Consider the following 10,943-nt stretch of genomic DNA (forward strand, 5'->3'; position numbering starts at 1 on the left):
GTATATTAGCCAGACAACTTGCATGTTCAAAAGGCGATTCAAAAGGGGAGTTCCAATGGTAGTTCATGTGTTTCTAAGAAAAAGTTTGCTTTAATTTTCACAGTTTGTATGCATTTCATCTCGACTCTCTCCTCTAAAATCTATTATGAATGCTGCAGCCAGACTCATCCATCCTTCCCACCGCTCCTCTTCCGCTACATCTCTTTTAAGTTTTCTTCATTGGTTTCATTTTCACCTTAGAATCAAATTCAAGCTCCTGTGCTTTGCCTTCAAATCCCCACACAGTTCTAGTCCCACTTACATTTCTAACCTGATAGAAAAATACTCCCCCAGCCGCTCTGTCTGCTCCTCCAATGACCTACTAATGACTTCCCCACTCATAACCTCATCACATGCACGGCTCCAAGACTTTTCTAGAGCTGCCTCGACTCTCTGGAATGGTCCCCCTCATCCTATTTGGCTTGCTCCTGCTTTCTGTTCATATAAAAGATCCCTTAAACCCCATTTTTTTCAAACTTGCCCACCCGTGTTCTGCTTTCTCTTAAAACCCTCACTACTTACCCACCACTCTATATCTCCCCTCCTATTGTGTGATAGGTCCCTGACCTCCTAGATTGTAAGCTCTTCAGGTCAGGGGTCCTCTCTTGTGTCACTGTCTGTATCAGTCTGTCATTCACAACCCCTATTTAATGTATAGCGCTGCGTAATATGGTATTGCTATATAAATCCTGTTTAATAACAATAATAATTTTAATATTTATGTCAAATGATTAGTGTCCATATACACACTCAGACCGATAGTGTATGAAAATGAATGTTTTCACGCTGCCCCACAGATTCCCCAAACTAATATTTGTTCAGATCTACTATTGAAAGATTTACATAATATATATAAATAATAAATGTCTTTATATAATCCTATTAAAGTGGAAAAAAAACAAATACTAAAACTTGCCAACAGGTAGGATCTTTTATTCACCTGCTGTTTTTTAACTACACTTCAGGTTTTCATTTCCTTGAACTTTCAGACAGATAGGTTTACTGCACTATGGACAAATAGATTTTTGATTTATCAGTTCTAAACACATCGTTCCAGGAGGCTCAAACATTGTTTAAACTTAAGAAAAAGAATGGGCGCTAGAAAAAGGAGTCTTAATACACTACAAAAGAGAAAAAAAAGACAGTCTCCGGTATTATTGTGGGTTATCAAAAGCTGACCTACAAGATTTTTGCTATTGCCCAATCATCCTGTAAATAGTAATATAACCTGAAGGATGAGAAGGGAGCTCTTTGGGACAGGATCCTCTCCTCTTCCTGTGATAGTGTCCATCTGTCTGTCATTCGCAACCCCCATTTAATGTACAGGGCTGCATAATATGTTGGCGCTATATAAATCATGTTTATTATTATTAATAATAATAATAATAATAATAATATAGATGGAGTAGTGTAATCTCTGGGAGATAATATTACCTATTATACAGTTTCACTGCAGTAAAGTGCAGCTGCCCCCTGCTGGTTAAACCTGGAAAACCATTGGCGGATAGAACTTCCAAAGCAGAGATGACTTTGGGATGGAATGCACCCCTGAAATACCACACACATATGACTGCCAAAAACTATTGCCACTTCCAAGCAATTTAGGCCATAGCTGCATTCAATGCTGGATAGAACCCATGATTCTGATAACATAACATCGGCCCCGATAAATTACTTTTAATTTAATGCCCCTCCTGTGCGTTACTTCCCCAACTCCTAGATGGTAAGCTCTTTGGGGCAGGGTCCTCTCCTCCTCCTGTGTCACTGTCTATCATTTGCAACCCCTATTTAATGTACAGCGCTGCATAATATGTTGCTGCTATAGAAATTCTGTATAATAATAATGGCATATTTAAAAATGCTGTAACATTGTATACAAAAAAATGAAAAGGTGTTTAATAATACACATTTCCTACAGTAACCAGAATAGAGAATTAAATAAAAGAAGAGAAATAAAATTATTCCCCCTACATCTGAGTGTAGCCCATCTGGTCAGCTTTTTTCCCTTCTCTGTCTTGCTGCTGCACTATTTATGAGCCATACACTGCTGGAGAGGTGAAGGCTACAAAGAGTACAGATTACCCATAGGAATGAATGTGATCTATGTTGCACATGTGCAACAAAGAGATGCTGTTGTCACACATGACTGGGGAGGACAGGTATTTTACCAGATAGGGTGCATTCATGAAAACGAAGGGGTGGATGGGAATTAAAAAGACATTGGTACTAAATGTACTATTGTCTGTAAAATCTGAAGAATATATGACAAATGACCCTTTGAAGTCTTGTCTGTCAAAAACTGTCCTGCCTACCTACCACTACTTTTTTTTTGTTCATTGAGCCACATATACACAAGCTCAGTGTGAAAGTTTGATTCTGTGCCAAGAAAAAGCTGCTCATTTTATTGTGCATCATACAAACCTAGCAAATAACGTCCCCATTGGGACATTGTGGCTGTTGCAGCACTAGCGGGTGCTTTGACAGGCATATTTGAACATATTAGCAAAACCCTGGGCACCAGCTGGGGAGTTTGCATTCACTTTAAAGAAGAGTGTTATTTTTTTTATCCACTACTGGTGAATAAGCAAATTTAGTTTTGTCCCAAGCTACAATCAACGAAACCACAATTCCCAAAGAGAAAGGAAAATGAAAACATGACTTTCAAAACATACCACAACTCACCCATTTTTTTAATAAGTTATATTTGTGGTGCTTTTGGAGCTCATCATTCCAAGATGAGTAACATTTTATATATGTGTAAAAAATTAAATAGCAAATAAGTAAAAGTAAGTAAGATTTAAAACTCTCAATACATTTTATAGTCTGTATTAGGACATCCAGCATGAAAGGAAGAGTTGAAGGTGTACAATGACAAAAAATTTGGAACAGTAATTTTTATCCTACTGTATTACAGGATGTTAGCAACACCCTGAACAGCCATGAATCTGCTCAAAACCCCAAAATGAGGTGAGGGTTTCTGGGAGTTTCAAATAACTGACTGGAAGGTATTTACAATGTATTCATCAATTTTTTTAAATTTGCAGCTTTCATCAAAATACTACATGGTGATCTCAACAGTAAGGTCCTTGTTTGTTAACATTGTTATATGGGGAAACTGCCGTCACCCAGTTGCTTTCCTGTTTTGTCAAGCAATATGGATAGTTTCACATTTATTAACATTTGCTGTTTAATTTAAATACAGACCAGTCATATGGGGAGTTTACGTCTACTGGAAACTTGTTACAAGAGCCAGCTTTCCTTCAGCCTAAAGACACTGATGATAATAATAAAATGATAATTTGAAGGTGATCTTGCTCACAAGAAAACTTCCAGAACTTTAAAGCACTCAAACAACTTATAACTTGAAACTCCACCAAAACCATCAAACAAACCACAATCACCACTGGAAACTCGCAGTTAAAAGAAAACCACCAAACAAACCACGGTCACTGCTGTAGCATAGCAGCTTATTTGAACAATCCTGGAAAAATCTTGTTAACCTTCGTCTAGCCAAACCAATCTTTTTATCCAATTCGAAGCTCGTTCTCCAGGCTATAGATTTTCGCTTTCAAGTCACGCAGTTCTCCCTGGATTTTGTGTGTTTTCTTGTTTCCCTGGCGTACAGCACCAAGGATGGCCAGATCCTGATTTGGTCCGATATTCAGCGTGACCTGTAGATATTTGGAAATTTCAGTAAAAGGAAGTACACATTGCAAAAGAAAACAAAAAATAGACAAAAACCAAAAGAGACTAAAATCCCCAAAACAAATTTGTATAAATCACACACTAGTAGAGCAAACACAGGAAAATATACAGGTATTCCAAAAAACATACAACTTAGTACAGTTATAAAAACTAGTAGTGGCTTCAAAAGGTTTTCAGATTTTTTTTTTTTTTTTTTTTTTGAGCCCATTTACACTGAGCCTGTCATTCTTGAAATTTTGGAGCTGCCAGTAATGATTTATATTTAGAACACCCTATAATAAAGGTGATTATGGGAAATCTCCTGCTTAAGTCTGCAATTACTTCAGTTAGATTAGGTTTTGGGTAAAGATGGCAATATGAACTACCCCAATTCTCTGTAAACAATAGGTAATACATTTTTATGCACCCCAGGGCCTGGTACTTTACCTATCCTGCCGATACCTCTACATTGTGCTGTGTGACTGCACATCTTATACAGGAACAAAGCAGGTAAATGCTACCACCTCAAAACAAAGAAGCACTTATGGAGGAAGTGGATTTAACCTCATGCCCACCTTGAATAGTTGCTTCTCCACGTCCCGCAGCCGCTGGCGGAGAAGTTTTATGTCAGCTTTGAAGCCTTCCACTTCCATGTTTCTGCGTTTCTCCAGGGCTTCATAACGCTGTGTCATAAGCTGAAGACGTTTGGTGACCTTGTCGGAACGTTCCTTTAAAAAAGAAAAAGGGGGGCGGGGGGTGAAATTGTTGGTCTTAGGTAGAAAATTAATACTGGTGTCTGCTGGGAAAGGAATCATTCCTATTCTGTGGGTACAGTGTGTTTGTGCTACCGTTTGATATTTATTGGTAGGATTGTGAGTTTAAAATAATGCAACCAATAAACAGCAAAAACTAGAACGGGCTGCAATGAGGGAGAAAACTTGAAATGTGAACTATGAAAGTTATGTTTGTATTTCTCTGTTGTAAGCTAATCACTTTATTGACTTTCTTTGGCTACAGGTTTATTAGGAATCAAATGACAAAACGTAATGCAATATTAGTTGAGGCAGGATATCTACTGTCATATAGGTCTTTCCAACCTTACTGTCCCCTAGCCCATCCCTTTTATTTATTAGATTTTAGTTCTGTGGAGGCTTAGAATCACACACAGGAGTTTACAACAGCTTCCTGTTTTTAGGAAGATATGTACAGTGTGTCAATCCCTCCCACCAGCCATGATATCCCTAAATTCCAAAGAGAAAGAGACCTAGTGATGGTTGCACTTGGTCAAAAGAAAGCATAAAAACACAAAGAGGTTCTAACTTATTTTTAAAGTTAAAGCGGTAAAAAAGCAGTGGAAAGGAACTAGGTAAACTAAAATATAAGCAGAATAACTTTCAGCATTAGGATTGTAGATTTGCTTTTGCCCCAATTTTATTGAATGCCTGAATAATAATTATGCTTATAATATTGGTTTAGTTTCTTTTAGTGTAACTTTAGGTTTAATATTGAGAGACAGACACTTGAAACATTTATGATTTTCATACCCATAAACCTCATTAAATTGGTCTCACCTTGAATATCTCCCGACCCATGTCTCCTTCCTCCCGGATTTTCGCCAGCTCATCTTCCAGGGCCACACACTGATCACGGTACATGTCTGCTAGCCGGTGAGCCTGTGCAAGTTGATCTGTGAGGCTCTACATATCACAAGAAAAACAGGGACGCTTTGTGTTACTAGGCAGGGTGAATACAGAGTGAAAGATATTATTAAAGTCTAACTTCAGCCAAGCTTCATTTATCAGCCTAGAAAAAAAAAGTTAAAGTTGTCTGTGACCCATTTGGGGAGATTTTTCTTTATATCCTGTCCCTGTGCAAGCCAAGCAAAAAAGGTATTTTTGTCTGTGTCCTCATTAATGGACTTTCCCATAACTGTCTGTTGTGAAACAAATGAGTGGTACCTCTTCCAAATGGGGACATATGTGGCAATACAATGCTGAAAATGGCTCTAACCCTTGCCAAAAAAATTGGGTTTTGGCATGTTTATCTTTTCAACAGCAATCTTCCTGCTAATAAGGATCATTTATTAAAAATTAAATGAAATTTAACCCTTTTGGAACAATTGTTTAGTTTTTTCCTTACAAACACGCTAAAATGCAAATGTTTACCCTGAACAATAAATGTAATCCAAGAAAACATAATACAGTATATATTCAAATAAGCCAAGACCCTACAAAAATGCTATAAAGAAAGGATAGAAAGGCTAAGTAAAACAAAAAAAGTTTATAAAAAAAAGTAATGCCAATCCTGTCCATGCCCCTTTGTGGTGTTCATGGGATTTAGAGTCACTACATAAACATCACCTTGACTTCTTCACTTCGTAATGTTCGAGCCATTTTTTCAGCCTGTGACAGTCTTAATATTTCCATCTCCTTCTCACTCTCCCGCACTGGATCATGGCTCCATGTCAGCTGCTCCCGGCAACGATCGAGTTCTTGCAGCAGTCTGTCCTTCTCAGCCATCCAGGACTTCTCATTAGCGCGTCCCTCAAATTTCAGCTGCAGAAAATCCCTGGTGCTCTCATAGAGGAGCTTCTGAGTCTTGTTCAGCCTATGGAGAGAGGATTTTAGGAAAATATATCCACAAATTTATGAAATCTTTAAAAATGTCTAGATTTCAAATGCATGACTGCTTTTCTTGCCACACACAAACAATTCCTCAAAAACAGCACTTTCAGCCCTAACATATACAAAAACATGACCAATTTGAAAACTCACTTATCTGTTAGTTCTTTGACTTTATCCTGGTCCCTTTGATGCTGCACCTGAGCCTCTTCCATCCGGATCCTGCGATCATCCAAAAGTGACTCTACCTGCTCTTTGGAGAGCCGAGTTTGCTCTTCCAACTGGGCTTGCAGTGCCTCCACCTGGAGGAATTATTATTAACTTTTGTTAAACAACTTACTCCCTTAGAATTCAAGGTCTCCCATCCATGTACTAACCAGGGGTGTCTCTGTTTAGCTTGAAAGAATAGACCACTCAGGAAGTGGCTGTGGTTTTTTTGTATGTGGGAGTAAACTGGTTTAAAAAAAATTGTAAAATTCTACCAGAATGTAATGATTGTATCACTCCATATATAGAAGGAGGTTCCTCATTAATATTTGCTAGGAGGTGTGATTTAACAGGCTTTTAACTATGTTTTTGACAAGCTTTCATAGGAGGGTAAAGGGTCACACTTTAGGGTTACAGATTTACTGATAAAAAAACAGTATTACAACTTTAGAATATTGAGTCATTCTGCATGCTCATAGAACACCTTACACAGACTCACCTGTAGCAAAAGAGACTGGTCATCTGGCTTTTCAGACCCCTGGCTTTTGTCAGTGTTTATCTTTACTTTAAGTGGGCCTTTTTTTGTAGCTGAAAAACAAAAAAAAAAAAAACAAAACATAGTGAGTAATAACTACAGAATAAAATAAATGCAATAAAAAAGGGAACTGACACAATGTAATCCTTAAACAAAAAAAAAAATAAAATAAATAATAATTTTCAGGAAATTATAATGGACAAGAAACAGTTATGTAGAAAATTCTAGCCTTTGTGTTTTTTCTTCTGATAGAGCAATAAAATTCTTTCTCATAGAGCATTAAAGTAGAAAAGAAGTTTACAAAAAATTTATAAAGCAGTCCTGCATCAATAATTTAGCTGTTCAGCATTTTTCTATATGCTTTCCTGGTAGTTTTTTTTTATCTTCTATTTTAGTCATTTAACTACAGATTCTGCACTAGTGGGGGATGGTGGGTGGCATCTACTGACACTTCTGTGTCACATTATTGTTAAAGATAAACTGTCCAGAATTGTTACAACAATCTTCTGCTCATTGATAAAAATTAGAACATGCAGCTTGCATACTTATCTAGTTACCTGTTACTGAGCTACCCACAGTTTCTTTTCTCGAATGTGGATCTCCAGACTTGGCAGTGCGCTGTGGTATGGTGACCTACGGGTAGCACAACACAGTTTACCATATTAGGAAATTATTTAGAGCTGTAATCACAGCCTATTTACCATATACATGATTATAGTTTTGTATCATTCATCAACAGATTTCTTTAGCAAACCATTTAAATTATACCAGCATTGGAAAACAAATTGCACAGCTTTATTAAAAGTCAACCTCTCTGCACTGGAAATCGGTATACCTGATGTAAGAAGTGTGCCAAATATCAAATCTCAAATTTAGCTCCTGCAGGTTTCATTTACTGCATGTGACTGGTCTCCTGAAGCCATTTCACTTTACCTCACCAATGGTAAGCTTCTTGCGCCAATTAAGGGTATTTCAAGCAAAAACATTCTAACTTTAGTTTTGAAAATAAGGAAAGGTCAGATCATCTCTGAAGTTTATTTCTATGTTTCCCTTCCCGTTTTTTTTTCTTACCTTGTTTGGAGGTTCTTTGTGGAAATAAGTGATTTCCCCATTGCTGGTTCCAACCAGAGCCAGGAGCTGTTGTATTTTCTTTCGGTCCTCCAGCTCCCTAAAATAATATGTTTACAATATTTATAACTCGCACAAATATGCTGAACTCTTCATGAGAATTAAAATCATTTTTCTACACCCGAAAGCTAGTTTTGAAAATGGCAATGCCCTTACACTTTTCATATGACAGCATAAAAAAAAAGGAAGCAATCCCAGTGAATGAAATAATACTGTTCTCTAAACTGTATTTTGTTCTATGTCTATGTTTGTCCTTTTCATGTAGGAAAGTATTGGTGAAATACTAGGTACATTCACGGAGTACCTGTATTGGTGAAATAGTAGGTACATTCACTGAATACCTGTATTGGTGAAAAGAAGTATTGCAAGGTACAATTACAGATTGAGATGAAAAGTGTAACAAAAACTTTTAAATCTTGTAACCGGCCGTTAAAGTCTTGTATTTGGTTCCTCTTTAAAGTCCATCTCTCAATCCAGGATCCCCACTGCTCGTTTATAATAAACTAATTTTATTACGGCAATAACATACGAAGGATCAATTAGTATTGGCTCTAGGTTTACCTTTTGGGCTTAGATTGAATCTAATAACTGCCAACCCATTTTCCTACCTGCCTACTCGAGGCTTCTGTTGTGGGGTAAAATCCATTGTTCACTCTTGCAAAATCCTCTGCAAAAAAGGGAAGGAAAAAGGGATTTTATTCGAATAATTTAAGTAAGCAAAAATAGATAGCACAAAGCTTCTCAAATTTTCTTAGAACACACACACACAGAACTAGCACACAGAAATTAGTTTTACATTTTTATGAAGCTTCTGAAAAGCTGCTGTTTTTGAATGGAGCCATGGTATGTTAATAAACCTGTCATCTCTGCCTCTGACAAATCTCCCCCACTGTTTGGAAGATTCTCTGATCCTGAATATGTCATTCAGCATGCTGCATTAGGGAGCAGGAGGTTGGGCTAGCACCTAATCTACAAGACTGGCTCAAACCCAGTTTGCCATCAGATCTCTCATGAAAAACAAGAAATGTGAAAAAGTAGACAGTACAGTGTGATCAAAGTTACCATTCATCTAAACCAAAGCAAGAACGCTATAGAGAACATCAGGGTAGTAAGTACTGCCACTAAAATGTTTGCAAAGTTGATTTTGCCTGCAGTACATTTTGCTGAAACAAAATGATTGACAAAAATTTTGACAACATATACTTGAGCCAATAGGAAGCAAAATTGCGCTGCCCCCACAATAACCCTGCTTCTCATATCTTCTGGCTCTGTGCACCAGTCAGGAGCATTGTACAAGTCAAAATTATTCTCTATACCTGTGGGCTGACACCAAGGGGTGCAACAGGGATCCTTCATGCTCTGCAACAACACAGCTTGCCAGGCACAAAGCTTAACTCTTAGATGAACCAGCCAGGCACAGTCAGTCAAGCTGTCAGTCTGTGAAATGCAAGCACGAGGGGAAGAAGTGATAATAGTGTTGCTCACTTAGTATACAGCAGCTGCTCAATACAAAGTAACGCCTTGGCATAGAAAGTAGCCCCAGTATCTAGCTATGCTGCACCCCAACACATGCCAAGCTCTCACCTCAGTAGCCGCTCCCCGACCTCCGCTGCCGCCTCAGAAGCCGCCTGCACTAACCGGGCACCTGGAAACCAAACAAACCTCCCCGCGCCTGTACTAGCCAATCACATGCCGTGCTCTGCGCTACGCCAAACACGCGCCGCTACACTGCCTACAGGAGCCCAGAGCATGCCGGGAAGTGTAGTTCAGGGTCTGACAACACATGATTGGTATTATTGTATTCTATGGATTAATAAAGTCTATAGGAGTACACAAACCTGACTTTTTTAATGATTGCTATTAGTGATGGTACAACATGATAATACAATATCCATGCAGATTATTACATTGTCTTTATTATACTCAGCATAGTACATATTCACTCAAGATTCACCTAACTTTCACTCGAGATTCACTCGATACATCTCTGCTATGTTGAGGGCAATAAATTACCAATTTGAATATATATGTTTTATTGCCTGATTTCAGATTTACTTAATACTGCCACCGAGTTCAAACCTAAGTATCAAAAATATCAAAATATGGGACTTTAACGGCAGTTGAATAGCATAAAATTTTCATATTTTATTTACATCATTTTAAAAGGTTTATACATGCTTCATTGTAAAGTTACAAGAGAAGTTAAATAACATCATAACATACATAGGCTGAATACATTGTACACATTACATATGTAGGGATCATCCGACGCATTTCACAGACTATGTCCGCTTCCTCAGGGATGTAATTAGTACAGACAAATGCACATTGTCACCTGCTATGGAGGCAGGTATAAAGTGGGGTTAAAACCACAACTACAGAGATAGCGGCATCCCAAATTATTCATCCACAATGATGTTCAATTTGTAATATCTGTCCCTTGGAGTTTTCAGAAGACTGCCATCAAAGCATCCAATTATCCATAGTAAGTCACTGACTTTCTAGATCAATGCATACAATTCACAAAACAGGGAGACCGCCATCATCTGTGATGCATCTGAGTGATGCAGATGATGGTGGTCTCCCTGTTTTCTGAATTATATGTAACCAATAGACATTAATGATATAAATGTCATAACACATCCTTTTTTAAAATTATTAAAAGACAGTGATAATCACAATAAAGATTGGACAGTTCAGTCTCATCAATTTACTGATGCATTTCGCAA

At 37.8% G+C, this 10,943-nt stretch overlaps 1 protein-coding gene across 1 annotated transcript; it reads right to left on the reverse strand.

Moving 5' to 3' along the window:
- Positions 1-2,830: 2,830 nt before the first annotated feature.
- Positions 2,831-8,544, reverse strand: CCDC77 (coiled-coil domain containing 77). Its single transcript, XM_072398943.1, has 9 exons — positions 8,519-8,544; positions 8,158-8,254; positions 7,644-7,719; positions 7,051-7,139; positions 6,498-6,646; positions 6,084-6,330; positions 5,295-5,420; positions 4,299-4,451; positions 2,831-3,710 (listed from the first exon to the last, which is right to left on the reverse strand). Exons 1-9 carry the CDS (start codon positions 8,542-8,544, stop codon positions 3,564-3,566), a joined length of 1,110 nt encoding a protein of 369 aa, XP_072255044.1. The 3' UTR covers positions 2,831-3,563.
- Positions 8,545-10,943: the final 2,399 nt, after the last annotated feature.

Source organism: Pyxicephalus adspersus, chromosome 2 (genome assembly GCF_032062135.1).
Source record: "Pyxicephalus adspersus chromosome 2, UCB_Pads_2.0, whole genome shotgun sequence".
Lineage (NCBI taxonomy): Eukaryota > Metazoa > Chordata > Amphibia > Anura > Pyxicephalidae > Pyxicephalus > Pyxicephalus adspersus.

Bases quoted from the DNA above. Each gene is read 5' to 3' on its own strand.
- CCDC77 (XM_072398943.1), bottom strand. From the start codon at position 8,544: ATGTACCTACTATTTCACCAATACAG. The intron at 7,720-8,157 runs GTAAGAAAAAAA...TGCTACCCGTAG, and splicing joins ACAAAGAACCTCCAAACAAG to GTCACCATACCACAGCGCAC. The intron at 6,647-7,050 runs GTGAGTCTGTGT...TAATTCCTCCAG, and splicing joins ACCAGTCTCTTTTGCTACAG to GTGGAGGCACTGCAAGCCCA.